Source organism: Scyliorhinus torazame, chromosome 10 (genome assembly GCF_047496885.1).
Source record: "Scyliorhinus torazame isolate Kashiwa2021f chromosome 10, sScyTor2.1, whole genome shotgun sequence".
Lineage (NCBI taxonomy): Eukaryota > Metazoa > Chordata > Chondrichthyes > Carcharhiniformes > Scyliorhinidae > Scyliorhinus > Scyliorhinus torazame.
In genome coordinates, this window is record NC_092716.1 from 104,769,246 (window position 1) to 104,784,034 (window position 14,789).

General features: G+C 48.9%; 1 protein-coding gene across 5 annotated transcripts in view; it reads left to right on the forward strand.

The window, feature by feature from the left end:
• Window positions 1-14,789, forward strand: part of LOC140430827 (anillin-like) — a 131,072-nt gene that overhangs the window by 81,309 nt on the left and 34,974 nt on the right. For all 5 annotated transcript variants that reach the window (XM_072518549.1, XM_072518550.1, XM_072518552.1 and 2 more), the window contains 5 exons: window positions 546-681; window positions 2,334-2,516; window positions 10,940-11,066; window positions 11,891-11,939; window positions 12,027-12,080. In XM_072518549.1, the coding sequence (XP_072374650.1) occupies window positions 546-681; window positions 2,334-2,516; window positions 10,940-11,066; window positions 11,891-11,939; window positions 12,027-12,080 (549 nt within the window). The remainder of the gene's footprint in view (window positions 1-545; window positions 682-2,333; window positions 2,517-10,939; window positions 11,067-11,890; window positions 11,940-12,026; window positions 12,081-14,789) is intronic.

Consider the following 14,789-nt stretch of genomic DNA (forward strand, 5'->3'; position numbering starts at 1 on the left):
AATGTTCTATGTTCTAAACTCAAACTACCAGTGCCCTAAATAAGATACTTAAATGATAATCCATTGATCTTGCTGAAGCATGGGACTTTCCTGCACCCTTCAGCACTATTTTTGTCATAACTTCTGCAAGGGCAACAGGATCAACAGTGAATCTTTCACAAATGAGATTTAAGGGTTAAGAAACAAAACAAAAAAAAATTTGAAGAAAGCAAATTGAAATCGATTGAAATATGAAATGGGAAAGAAAAGTTGGACTGAAAGCCACCAAAAAGAAAAGAAAAAGAACAGTTCACTACCTAAAGAAGTGAGGCTGTACTGTTTATATTGCTCCATTCTAGGGCTGCGCCATTGGTATAACGTTGTATTAACAATTATTATGTCCTTAATGGTATTTGCATGACTAATTACAGGACTTGGCTTTCTGATGGATGATTAATGTTTAAGTCCAACAAGTTGCTCTGAATAAGAAGCTATTTGTGTGAAGCAACAGGTGCAAAGTATTTTTTTTTCTCTTTCTCACCCCCCCCCCCCCCCTCCCCTCCCAGATACTCAATGACGAGATTATCAGGCTGAACAGCATTATGCATCAGGCCAGCCAGGCACTAAACTGCTGTACAGATGAAGAGCATGGTAAAGGCTCAAGAGAGGAAGCAGAAGCAGAACGTCACCTACTTATTGCTTGTGAGTAACATGGGAATAATCGGAAACCAAAACTCGCAGAGATGTCATAATGTCAGAATGTGGAACTGCTCTTATGGAACTAACCAAAAGTGGAAACACATGTAGTAACTTGCAGTAATATGTTTCTGCCTCATCATGGCTAAAATCAAGTCAATCAATCCAACCATAGTTTACAGTTTAATATGTTGGACATATATCACCATTATTTTTGAGTTGATGGCATCATCCATGTGCCCACTACCAACATGAGTAGCATTACAGAAAATCATTTTTTATTTTATGTTTGAAAGCTAATTGTTAGGTATACCTGATCCTGCTCCTGGCATGCCCTCTGAAGTTCTTCAGGCATATGACCAAGTTCGATGATTAGATAGTGTATAGTAAATATGCTTCATCACGTCCTCATTTTCAAATCCCTCCATGGCCTTGCCTCTCCTCCCTCCATGCCACAGTCCTCTGATCTGTGCTCCTCTAATTCTGGCCTTGTGTTACTAAATGCTTCGTCATGGGCAGCTGAAGACATAATTTCCAAGGTCCTAAGTTCTAAAGTACCCTCACTAAATCTCTGTCCTGGGCATGTTCCTCCAAGATGCTGCTTCAAACCTACCGCTTTGATCATGCTTCTGCTCCAATATATATGACTCCGTATCAAATTTAGTCTGTGGTCCTGTAGCATCATAAAATCCTGCAGTGCTGAAGGAGGTCATTTGGCACATTGAGTCTGCACCGACCCTTGGAAAGAACGCGCTACCCAGGGCCACTCCCCCTGCTAATTCGTAAGGGAGCAATTTATATTGCATGAGAAGAATGGTGCTGATTTTATTGGTGTATATAGGTTCTGATGAGCCATCATGGAGAATACAGCTGGGAACAGTTAATTGCTAAACCAGCCAGACTAGCTGACTCTGGAATTACCATGTGAATGGATCAGGGAATGGCTGTCGTCCAAGCTTCTGTTTAGTTGGAAAAGGCACAATGTCTGGCCATGCATCTTCTGTCTGCAAAGGACAGGGCCCTGCATGTGAATATGCACAACTTCTAACATGGGTAAGTGAGCTACGCTGCGAGCCTGACTATCTTGAAGTAATTTTCAATGTAATTCTTGGCAACCAAGAATTATACAGAAGCAATTGGGCTTGCAACATTGCTCCCTTGGATGGACTAGAAGCCATGCATATTCACATACAGTCCTGTCCTTTACAGAAAGATGGAGCATGTCCGTGCATTGAGCCTTTTTCAACTAAATCATTGGAAACAGCCATTTTGGCATGGTGTTCATTCCCCATGGCAATGCCTTGCCAATGAGTCAACCTGCCTGGTTTGAATTTGAACAATAGCTTGGCAGTTAACCGTTTCCCTGCTGCATTTTGGCAGTGCCTCGACCAGAGTCCACGTGCCAGCCAGTCAGCACTCTTCTCATACAGTATTAACTGTTCCCTTTGCTGTTGGTAATCTTGCGATCTGTCCCGATTGAGTTCAAGATTAGAAGCTTAAACTGCATATCTCTTTTTCAGCAATATTCATAATTACCAAATAATTATTTATGTTGTAAACTTGTAATGGCAAGTGAAATTGGTAGAATGGTGCAGAAATTTGCACTGTTGCACTAGCAGTTGTCAACGTTAAGTGTTCTGTCTTTTTCATTTTTGCAGCTGAGAAGCGTACTGCTTTGCTGACCGAGTTGAGGAGATTGAAAGAGGAGGGCAATGCTGTGTCCATGGGAGAAACCACTAAACTGACAAATGGACTTGAGCCATGTCGAGGCACCATCTCTATCTCTGATCTTCGCCTTCCTTTGAAAGCTGAATTTGTATGTTCGGCCCTACATAAGCAAGGTAGGAAGCACAAAGTGGGCAGACAAAAGGTGTGAAGAATGTTGCTGAGGTCTTTGCTTCTTGTACTGTTTTTTGATTCTGTGTGAAGCAGCAGAATTTTATTCCTTAAAAATAACCAGAATGGCTGTGAAGCACAACATCACTTGCCCTTCAAATATATTATTGTATAATGAAATCCTTGAACTAACTTTCTCTCGACCTGTTTACTAGTCTCTATGACCCGGAGTAATATTCACTCTGCTGTCAAAAGCTGTGACATCAAGCTATCAAATACTGTGACAGCTAGCTTCCATTTCTATCTAGCTTTTGTCTCCACAGACCAAGCATGTGTCTGTGTATATAATAGCCAAACAAGATCTTATGTGTTGAGGAGCACCTTGCCTGCATCAACATACTGTTTTGAATAATCCAGAGCTATTGTCCTTTTGTCCTTTTGCCCTTTTTCGGCTTGTCTCTCAAAATCAAACGGTGGGGTGTATTTTACATGCACACTTGTGCCACAATTTTTTATCATCTTGTGCTGAAAATCTCATTCTGATGGGGCATAATTTTTGAATCTTTAATATTTTTACCATTGTTCCAGTAAATTAATTGAAATTTAATTTTAAATGCTGTCGTTAGGCTTACATTCAAAATTATTGCCCCTCCCTTACCCAAACTAATCGTTTTGAAATACCTTTTTTTGGAAAGCAGCTACTCGCTAATTCTCAATCTCATCTAGTGCATTATTTTCTCACTGTTTTCCTGATTTTATGCTCTGAACATGTTGCTAACTTTTGGTTCAATTGGCTCTGTTTTATAACCTTTGCTCTCGAGTCGCCAGGTATCTTTATGATACCGCCACGAGGTTCAAGTTCAAGTAATGATCAATCACTCAATACAACAATTAGTAAGATTCAAATCAAAGCACATTTATTATACACCGTAATCGCTACTCATGCATAAATTCTACTTCTAAGCTACTTCTACAACTAACAGGCCTATACTTGGCTTCGGACTGGCCCACCAGGTCAGGGGAACAAATGGCCTTTTGTTCGGGTTCTAAGTCTGCAGGATTCGAAGTTGGTGCGGACTGTTAGTTAGGAGCGCCTATTTTGTAGCGAGCGTTGACTTAAGACTTCCTGGATCTCGGCGTTGCTGAGTGACCCGGTGTGGTAGTATGTATTGGGGGTCATGTGGGACTGGAAGCCCTAATGTCATTGGCTGACAGATCCCGGGTCCTGGTTGGCCGTTGACCTCATACTCCGCCCTGAAGGCGAAGTATAAGAAGCCGGTGCCTTCCCCCGCATGCCAGTTTACTATCGGGCTGCTGGGGAACAGACACGCTTAATAAAGCCTCATCGACTTCACTCTGTTTGTCTCACGGAGTCTTTGTGCGCCACAATTTATTAAGCGTGCCTAAAAAGGACTATGGAGCTCAGGATCATTCCAGAATGCCTGAGGATCAGCCCCCACGCAGTGAATGCAGCAGCAGCCTTCAAACACTGGCAGACTTGCTTTGAGGCCTACATCACATCGACCACAGGCCGAGTCTCAGATGAACAAAAACTGCAGGTCCTGCACTCGAGGGTGAGCACGGAGATTTTCACCCTCATTGAAGACACCCGCGATTTCCAGACGGCGTTCGCAGCACTGAGAAGTCTCTACGTTCGCCCAGTTAACCAAATCTACGCTCGCTACCAGCTCGCGACGAGACGGCAAGCTCCCGGAGAATCGATGGACGAGTTCTACGCCGCGCTGCTGATTTTGGGACGAGCCTGCAGCTGCCCGTCGGTGAACGCAAACGAACACACGGACATGTTAATGCGCGATGCTTTTGTTGCAGGTATACAATCCTCCCAAATCCGCCAAAGACTTCTAGAAAAAGAGTCACTAGGACTCTCAGAGGCACGGGCCCTGGCAGCCTCGCTGGACGTAGCCGCGCGTAATACCCGCGCCTACGGCCCCGACCGCGCGGCAGGCCATTGGGCCCCGTACGTACCCGCCGCGGCAAACCCCCTACCCCCCCCCCCCCCCCGGACACCCCACAGGCTTGCGCAGTCCAAACGCCGAGTCGCACCGGGGGCGCCCGCTGTTATTTCTGCGGCCAGGCGAAGCACCCCTGACAACGCTGTCCGGCCCGCGCAGCCATCTGCAAAAGCTGCGGGAAAAAGGGCCACTATGCGGTGGTGTGCCGGTCCCGCGTGGTCGCCGCCGTCCCGGGAGAACAGGGAGCCCTACAGGCAGTCTATGCCTCCCAACCCCCCCCCCCAGCACGCCATGTGCGACCCCCAGGCGCCGCCATTTTGGGTCCCGCGCCCCACGCCTGACCCGCCGACCTGGGCCCTCGCCCCCGTCCCGCGCCCCACGCCTGACCCGCCGGAGCCGCCGACCTGGGCCCTCGCCCCCGTCCCGCGCCCCACGCCGGAGCCGCCGACCTGGGCCCTCGCCCCCGTCCCGCGCCCCACGCCGGAGCCGCCGACCTGGGCCCTCGCCCGCGCCCCACGCCTGACCCGCCGGAGCCGCCGACCTGGGCCCTCGCCCCCGTTCCGCGCCCCACGCCTGACCCGCCGGAGCCGCCGACCTGGGCCCTCGCCCGCGCCCCACGCCGGAGCCGCCGACCTGGGCCCTCGCCCCCGTCCCGCGCCCCACGCCTGACCCGCCAACGCCGCCGACCTGGTCCCTCACCCCCGTCCCGCGCCCCACGCCTGACCCGCCGGCAATACAACTCACCTGGACCCCGACCTCCGTCCCCGGCGAGGGACCTCCTCACTGTCCCAGCGCTCGCACTACTGACCTGCCGGTCCCCAGCGAGGGAGCTCCGCGCGGTCCTAGCGCCCGCGGCCCTGGCGCTCGCACCAAAGGAACTCCGCGCGGTCCTAGCGCCCGCGGCCCGGAAGTCCGCGCGGTCCTAGCGCCCCCCCCAGACCCCCCAGCACTCAATGTGCGACCCGCAGACGCCGCCATTTTGGGTCCCGACCACCACGAGGGGAGGAGGGGCCCCGCCATCTTGGACCGCCCCCGACCTGTACGACGCATGGGGGCGGCCATTTTGTCCACCCCCGACGCCATCTTGTGACCCCTCATCTACGGGCGAGGTATGGGGGCGGCCATTTTATCCATCCCCGACGTCCTCTTGGACGGCAACAACGGACCCCACCCCACTACTACAACCACGGCTCGCTTCGGTTACGCTCGATCAGGCTCGGCCCCGGACTCTCCAGACGACGACGACAACGGTCCTAATTAACGGCCACGAGACGCCATGCCTAGTCGACTCCGGGAGCACGGAAAGTTTTATACATCCCGACACGGTAAGACGCTGTTCCTTAACTACCTACCCCAGCGCACAAAAGATTTGCCTAGCCGCAGGATCCCACTCCGTACAGATCCAGGGATTCTGCATAGTTACCCTAACGGTACAGGGGAGGGAATTCAAAAACTACAAACTTAACGTCCTTCCCCAACTCTGTGCCCCCACCTTGCTGGGCTTAGATTTTCAATGTAACCTACAGAGCCTTACCTTTAAATTCGGCGGCCCCATACCCCCACTCACTATCTGCGGCCTCGCCACCCTCAAGGTGCAACCCCCGTCCTTGTTTGCGAACCTCACCCCGGATTGCAAACCCGTCGCCACTAGGAGCAGACGGTACAGCGCCCAGGACCGGACCTTCATTCGCTCCGAAGTCCAGCGGCTACTAAAGGAGGGCATAATCCAGGCCAGCAATAGTCCCTGGAGAGCGCAGGTGGTAGTAGTGAAGACAGGGGAGAAACAAAGGATGGTCATTGACTATAGCCAGACCATCAACAGGTACACACAACTAGACGCGTACCCTCTCCCCCGCATATCCGACATGGTCAATCGGATTGCCCAATATAAAGTCTTCTCCACCGTGGACCTCAAGTCCGCCTACCATCAGCTCCCCATCCGCCCAAGTGACCGCAAGTACACAGCCTTCGAGGCAGACGGGCGATTATACCACTTCCTAAGGGTCCCTTTTGGCGTCACAAACGGCGTCTCGGTCTTCCAACGGGAAATGGACCGAATGGTTGATCAACATGGGTTACGGGCCACGTTCCCGTACCTCGACAATGTAACCATCTGCGGCCACGATCAGCAGGACCACGACGCCAACCTCCAAAAATTCCTCCAGACTGCCAAAGCCTTGAACCTCACATACAATGAGGACAAGTGCGTTTTTAGCACCGATCGGCTAGCCATTCTGGGCTACATAGTGCGCAATGGGATAATAGGCCCCGACCCCGAACGTATGCGCGCACTCATGGAATTTCCCCTCCCGCACTGCCCAAAAGCCCTGAAACGCTGCCTGGGGTTCTTTTCATACTACGCCCAGTGGGTCCCCCAGTACGCAGACAAGGCCCGCCCCCTAATACAGACCACGACTTTCCCGCTGTCGACAGAGGCTTGCCAGGCTTTCAGCCGCATCAAAGCGGACATCGCAAAGGCCACGATGTGCGCCATCGACGAGTCCCTCCCCTTCCAGGTCGAGAGCGACGCCTCTGACGTAGCTCTCGCGGCTACCCTTAACCAAGCGGGCAGACCCGTGGCCTTTTTCTCCCGAACCCTCCACGCCTCAGAAATCCGCCACTCCTCAGTGGAAAAGGAAGCCCAAGCCATAGTGGAGGCTGTGCGACATTGGAGGCATTACCTGGCCGGCAGGAGATTCACTCTCCTCACTGACCAACGGTCGGTTGCCTTCATGTTCGATAATGCACAGCGGGGCAAGATCAAGAACGACAAGATCTTGCGGTGGAGGATCGAACTCTCCACCTTCAACTATGAGATCTTGTATCGGCCCGGAAAGCTGAACGAGCCGTCTGATGCCCTATCCCGCGGGACATGTGCCAACGCACAAATTGACCGCCTCCAAGCCCTCCACGAGGACCTCTGCCACCCGGGGGTCACTCGGTTTTACCACTTCATCAAGTCCCGCAATCTCCCCTACTCCTTAGAGGAGGTCCGTACAGTCACAAGAGACTGCCACATCTGCGCAGAATGCAAACCGCATTTTTTCAGGCCAGATGGAGCGCACCTGATTAAGGCTTCCCGTCCCTTTGAACGCCTCAGTCTCGATTTCAAAGGGCCCCTCCCCTCCACCGACCGCAACGCGTATTTCCTTAATGTAGTGGACGAATACTCCCGCTTCCCTTTTGCCATTCCCTGCTCCGACATGACCGCGGCCACAGTCATTAAAGCCCTGAACAGCATATTCACACTGTTCGGTTACCCCGCATACGTCCACAGCGACAGGGGGTCCTCTTTCATGAGTGACGAGCTGCGCCAGTTCCTGCTCAGCAAGGGTATAGCTTCAAGCAGGACGGCCAGCTACAACCCCCGGGGGAACGGGCAAGTAGAAAGGGAGAACGGCACGGTCTGGAAGGCCGTCCTACTGGCCCTACGGTCCAGGGACCTCCCAGTTTCACGGTGGCAGGAGGTCCTCCCGGACGCTCTCCATTCCATCCGGTCGTTATTATGTACGAGCACTAATCAAACGCCGCACGAGCGTCTCCTTGTCTTCCCTAGGAGGTCCTCCTCTGGAACGTCGCTGCCGACCTGGCTGGCGGCCCCAGGACCCATCCTGCTCCGAAAGCACGTGCGGGCACATAAGGCGGACCCGTTGGTCGAAAGGGTTCACCTCCTCCACGCAAACCCCCAGTACGCCTACGTGGAGTACCCCGACGGCCGACAGGACACGGTCTCCCTGCGGGATCTGGCGCCCGCCGGCACCACGCACACCCCCCCGGCACCATCAACCCAACCGCCCCCCTTCCTGCCACCGCCGCACCCCGCGACCGCCCCCTTCCCAGGAGGATCAGTCCCCCTCCCCTTTGCACCGACAGCTGAAACCGTGCGGTTCCCGGAGGCGACAACGCTGGTACAAGCACCACCACCACCGCCGGGGCCGAGGCGATCGACACGGACGACCAGACCGCCCGACCGACTCGTGGCGTCGATGTAAAACAAAGATGGACTGTCCAATGAACATTTTGTTTTTCCTATATCCTCTGTAAATAGTTGTAACAGGACGATACTGTCCAATACTGTACTACCATGTAACTGTTCTCTCCTCCCGGGACCAGTACTGTAAACCCTTACCACCATACGAAGCATCACCCCGCCGGGTTCATTTTTGACAAGGGGTGAATGTGGTAGTATGTATTGGGGGTCATGTGGGACTGGAAGCCCTAATGTCATTGGCTGACAGATCCCGGGTCCTGGTTGGCCGTTGACCTCATACTCCGCCCTGAAGGCGAAGTATAAGAAGCCGGTGCCTTCCCCCGCATGCCAGTTTACTATCGGGCTGCTGGGGAACAGACACGCTTAATAAAGCCTCATCGACTTCACTCTGTTTGTCTCACGGAGTCTTTGTGCGCCACACCCGGTCAAGAAGAACGATTTGAACTTGGGGGCTTAACTTTATCCTGCCTTTCGGGGTGGACCCTGTCCCTGGTTCCAAGTGATTGGACTTCGTTCCAATTGCTTGGTTCAATTTCTCCAATACTGGAGCGGTTCCCTGATCGATGGGCGGTCTTGAGGTGTCCGTTAACCTCTTTTGAGTTGGCTCCTGCTGGCGCCGAGGGGTCTGGCTTGGCTTTGTTTATCCCAAATGTTTTGATTGTACCTGGGATCGCTCATTAGTATGTAGATGGCTGCTACATTATTATGCAGATGGCTGCTTGTATCGATGCTGTCTGGGCTTTTGCAGAGTTTAATACACAGTAAACTTGCACCTCCTAGTTTCTCCCTGTGTTGGCTGAATTTCCCTGCAGCCTTTGCTGTTCTCCATTTTACGTCGGGATTTGGCCAACCCAGGTGGCTACAAACGTTTCTACGATTTCTTTTGATCTGAGAAAGTACACCTTTTAATCACCTGATTTCACCTGAATTTTTCAACCACGATTCAGGGGAAAATGCGTTGCATTACCAGCAATGAAAAACTGAATGTGCAGAGATACTTTCCCAGTGTGTCTCCAAACTGTGCAATCAGTAGTGTGACACTGTACTTTTTCAAAGTTATGCTTGTACTAAGAAATGCACAATCTACATCTAAAGAGTTGGGAATTTTGTGAGTGCTGTATTTGTGTTGCTGCATACCAGAAAGCACCCTCGTGAATCTTTGTACCATCTCAAAGACTTGATATTCTAAAGTCATATACGCTATGTTTGCTGCATTTCCGTTTCTCCCAATTTATCAAGAAATCTGAGATTGGTCAAACTCTATCATCCCTTTTGAAATCTGGGTAGTTAATTCTGACTAAAAGAGATGCAGCAATATTTCCTCCGACTGTACGGCCAAGGCTAGCCTGAAGTTAATCTGAATTAACTTTTTTTTTTAGAATAGTTGTTACGGTTATGTTGACCAATCCTCTTGTCCTGAATACCCCTTTGATAGAATATGTGCATTTCAGTGATTTTATTACTGCAGGTGATATTTCATGCTTTCATTGGACAAGTAGGTTCTATAGGTGGTAATTTTCCATTTGTATCATACCACGTCTATTAATTAAACGATGGTTAGTCCAGGGATAAAAGTAAACCCATGCAAGTGAGCTTCCCCGGTAGTTGTGGGTGCGTCAAGTAACACAGAATTTTCATTTGAAAAGACTGTTTAACTTCTCTGGTAGGGGAAGGGGGTCTGTATGGTGAGAATGTTCAGCTGATTTTAAATTGTCTCACCCTGACTCAAGTTGAACTGTTGTTGATGTGGCAGTTTGCATCAACCCCAACTTTAGCTGGTTCATTGATTTCATTGAGTTTATAAAATGTACTTGCACTTTATAAAATTTCTGGCAATTCTAATCTAAATTTGATTTGGCTGGTATCATGCTGCAACTAATGCTTGTATGGTGGCATTGTTTGCAATAAATGCAACATTTGTGTTTTGAATGCTTATAAATACCAAGAGTGTTCCTTCACAACCCTTTTTTAAGTGTCTCTTTTCTACAAGGTATACAAAATAATTTTAAAAATTAAATCTTGAATGCGGCATTTGAAATCAGATAGGATTGAAAGACCATAACTCGTGGTTTCAGCAGGTAGAATAGATTGGGGTTAGGATTTTAAACTGGAGAGCAGGAGGGTTAGGTTTGCAACTGCACTAATTTACAATCCCACACAAAGCCAGAAGACTCAATAGAGCATACTTTTCAGATTGGAGCGGAGAGCAGAGGGATACTGGCACTGAATAACTGAACTCTGAAAAGTTAATTGCTGACGCTAACATCCCTCTCTGTTCAATGCTTGAAAACCAATGTCAGAAAGGGTGCCTTCATACAAACAATATCTGGAATGCTTCATCAAACCACATTTGAGAGATGCAGGCACTGGAACATTCAACACCATTGGATGTAAAATTGAGAAAATGTTAACGGGAATGTCTGTCAAATTGACTTGTGTTCACTTTTTTTCTCTCGTTTTTCAGGAAAACCCAGTCATTATTTCTTACTGATGATCCGTTATGGTCCACATAACATTGTGGCAACTCCACTAGCAACAGCAGAAGATGCTCAGCATGGTGATACCATTACTTTCCCAACCATTATCACGCTGTGAGTCTTCATCTCTTCAACTGTTGTTTCTGGGAGTAATACAGGACTGCAAAATGTCTAAAATTAGGGACAGTTGTCAAACTACTAAAGAAATGATGCAATCATTTGAACAAATTCCTTTCACGACCAAGATACCAGAAGTTTTTGAATTCTAGTTCAACCCATCATGCCTCTGTCAGCTTAACTGGGGCTATTTTGTTCTGAATCCCTTTTTAATCTTCCTCTCCCAAAGATTATCCAATTTCATTTTGAGTGATATTGTCCCTGCCTAATTTGCTGCTTCTAGGAGAGTATTGTTCTAAAAATATTCTTTAAACAACCTTCCTATGACATCCCAAAATTCTTCTAATTGTCTCAATAACTTATCAATAAAAAGTCATTCTCAGAAACCTCTTCAATCTCTTAGTTATTTCCTGAACCTTGGAGTTAGAGTAGAGCTCATATTTTCAATGCTTCTTGCCGATAGCTTTTTTGATTTAGTTTTTGTAGCTGTATCCTTTTCCATGGCTTTAATACTCTTCCTACAATAGACTGCACAGTGCCATGCAAAATGCACTAATGACTCCCCTCATATCATCTACAAATTGAAATAACTTCTTTGCTTTTAATAATTTGGTATAAAACCCAGAACTCCATTTGACTTGATATCATTTTCCACCTGCATGTCCACAAGGGAGGAAGAAATATATGCCGTCCTAGTGTTTGGAAATTCTTTGCATGACGCCAGTGTTGAAGGGATTCAGTGACTCACGATGCCTGGTGTATCTGATCGGTTTGCCTCTAAATTATAAATATGTAACTGATCAGAATGTTGCAATTTCTAGGCATGATATTCACTACAAATTCGAAATTGATGTGGAGGTGTACAGCCTGGTAAGCAAGCTTATCTTCAACGTTCATGTTTTTAAAACTATTCTTTTCCACGTTTGCAGCAAATTCCATCTTTTTTTCTTCCTCTAGGCTCAGGCTGCAAATGTAGCCACCTCTGAGAAGCGGAGAGTGTCAAGATCTAAGGTGATTTCTTAATGTGTTTTTAAAGCATGTAAAAGTTGGGAGCCAGTACTTGGTTTTCTTTATAATGTTGTGTGCTTGATTCTCTCTTGCACTACCATTTAGAATTACAAGCTCAAATTTGAGGCTGGAAGGTGCACATTATCATCTCCGTACTCCAGTGTAGCTCTAAAACCATTAAATGGTACTACCATTTTGTAATTAAATTGTACTGCCATTTTGTATAGTTATATCCAATACTTAAAAGATATACAGGTTTATTTTGTTCTTTTAAATTGCACACTCCAAATCTGGAATGTTTAATTTAAGCATCTTGACTGAATGAAATATTCTACAATCAAACACCTGTTGGCCAATTTTAGTGAATAATAGTGGTTGCAAAATGCTGCACAAGAGGGTTGCAGTTTGTAGACTGTCTTCTGCCCAGGAGCTGACTGACAAATTACAGCACTGAAACACTTAGTCTATGCTAAACGCCACTACTGTTCATTTGGGACTTCATTATATTGTCCCATCCCTCTGATGATGTACTTGATCTTCTCCAGGTGGAGAAATTCTGACAGGTCTGCAGCTGTGGATTGTGCTGCTGATCGCCAGCTGGGCAGGATTCTTCGGCATGCGATTAAGGAAGCAAAAGCTAGGGCGTTGGCTCTTTCCCCATAAGTGTTCTGGCTGTTCTGATACCCCGGAGACTGCTACTCTCGGGCATGGCTCCACAACCTTGGACATCATCTCAAAGAAGGTTGTCCAGAACCAGACAAGTCTGGGGCAAACCCAGAACGTGTGAGTGTGGTTGGCCAGGCCTCCATGGCACCGCTCGCATTTATCCTCCACTCCCGGGAAGAACCTGTTCATTCAGGTTCTGGTTAGGTGTTCTCTGTGCACCACTTTAAACTGCATGAGGCTTAGCCTTGCACAGGAGGAGGTGGAGCTGGCCCTACTCTATGCTTCGCTCCAGAGTCCCCAACCCACCACCACCCCCAGTTCGTCCCCCCGTTTTCATCTGACTTTGTCCAGTGGCTGTCCTGCCCTATCCAGTAACCGTCCATGGATGTCCTCCTCTCTCTCTCTCTCTCTCTCTCTCTCTCTCTCTCTCTCTCTCTCTCTCTCTCTCTCTCTCTCTCTCTCTCTCTCTCTCTCTCTCTCTCTCTCTCTCTCTCTCTCTCTCTCTCTCTCTCTCTCTCTCTCTCTCTCTCTCTCTCTCTTGTTTCTCTCTCCCCCCCCCCCCCCCCCCGCTTACTGTCTGTGTTTATTAGTTCCTCTAGTAGTGTGTCTCTTGGGGCCCGGGGGTACCTTTGCGGAGAAAGTATTTGATTTGGAGGTGTCTGAGTTCCTGTCCTCTCAGTAGTTCCAGGTCTTCCGTCAGTTCTCTCAAGGTCACTAGTCTATCCCCCACGTAAAAGCCCCTGACTGCGAGCGTCTTCTCTTCCTTCCACCACCATCACCCCCACCCCTGGTCCTGTCTCCATTTTTAAAAAGTGGTGTCGCGCATGTCTGGTCAGAATTTCTGATTTCCGCAGGTGGGGCCATGGGGGACATCTCGGTTAGACCGAAATGCTGCCTCATTTGGGTTCCATATCTTTAGTGTTGCTACAACTGCTGGGTGGGATATGTATTACATCGGGGAAAGCGGGAATGCATCCCATCTCTGCAGGTCCTTTTTAACTTCCGCCGTCAGACTGGTCAGATTCCACTTGTGTATCCGTGTCCAGTCATGGGCTATCTGGATCCCCAGGTATCGGAATTTGTTTTGAGCTAGTTCGAATGGTAGTCCCTCCAGCTCCCTCCCCCTTTCGGGTTCACCAGGAATGCCTTGCCCTTGCCCAGATTGAGTTTGTAGCCCGAGAAGGCTCCGAACTATTCCAGGAGCTGCATGATTGCTTTCAGGTCGTTCTGTGGGTCCGAGGCGTAAAGTGAGATTCTGTGCTCTCTGCCTCTTTTTAAAAACATTTTTATTCTACATTTTTCTTCAGAATTTACACCCCACCAACAAACAGTTAACGGTAACAAATACAATGTGAATCCCCTTATCAACAACAACAATCCCATTCTCCCACCACCCCAAAACCAAGAAATCTCCTTTAGCACACAACCCCTGCATACCCACCCAAGCCTCAAAGAACCATCATTGCAAATGAAAGTCCCATCTCTTCCCTTGTCCAAATATATACAGCTTCGACTAATTTAGTACAACACCAACACAAAGTGAAAAAATAAAGTTACATGAGGCTACATCGGTATATGACCAATTCTCAATTCTGCCGCAGTCCTTCTGATTCGCAAACTCTCCCGCTGCTTCCGCCGTCCCAAAATAAAAGTCCTTGGATTTGTTGGTCACCCTCAACTTGCTGGATATACTATGCCGCACTGCACCTTGCTGATGTTCAGTGCCTTCTTCATCGGGCTGAAGGCAGCCGGCCACCTCGCCAGCTCCACAGTAAAGTCCTGGTATATACGTATTCCAGCTCACTGCACCTCCTGCTTCTGCTTGGCCCAGCAAAGGACTTTCTCCTTCACGTTATACCTATGGAAACTCAAGAGTTACTACTCTTGGCGGCTCACTCGCCATTGGTATAGGCCTCCACGACCGATTAGCCTGATCCAGTTCATATCGGGAGGGATCGTCCCCCTCCCCCAATAGCTTCGCCAACTTCGTGGCAAAATACTCCGTCGGCCTCGGGCCTTCCACCCCTTCGGGCAGACCCACAATCC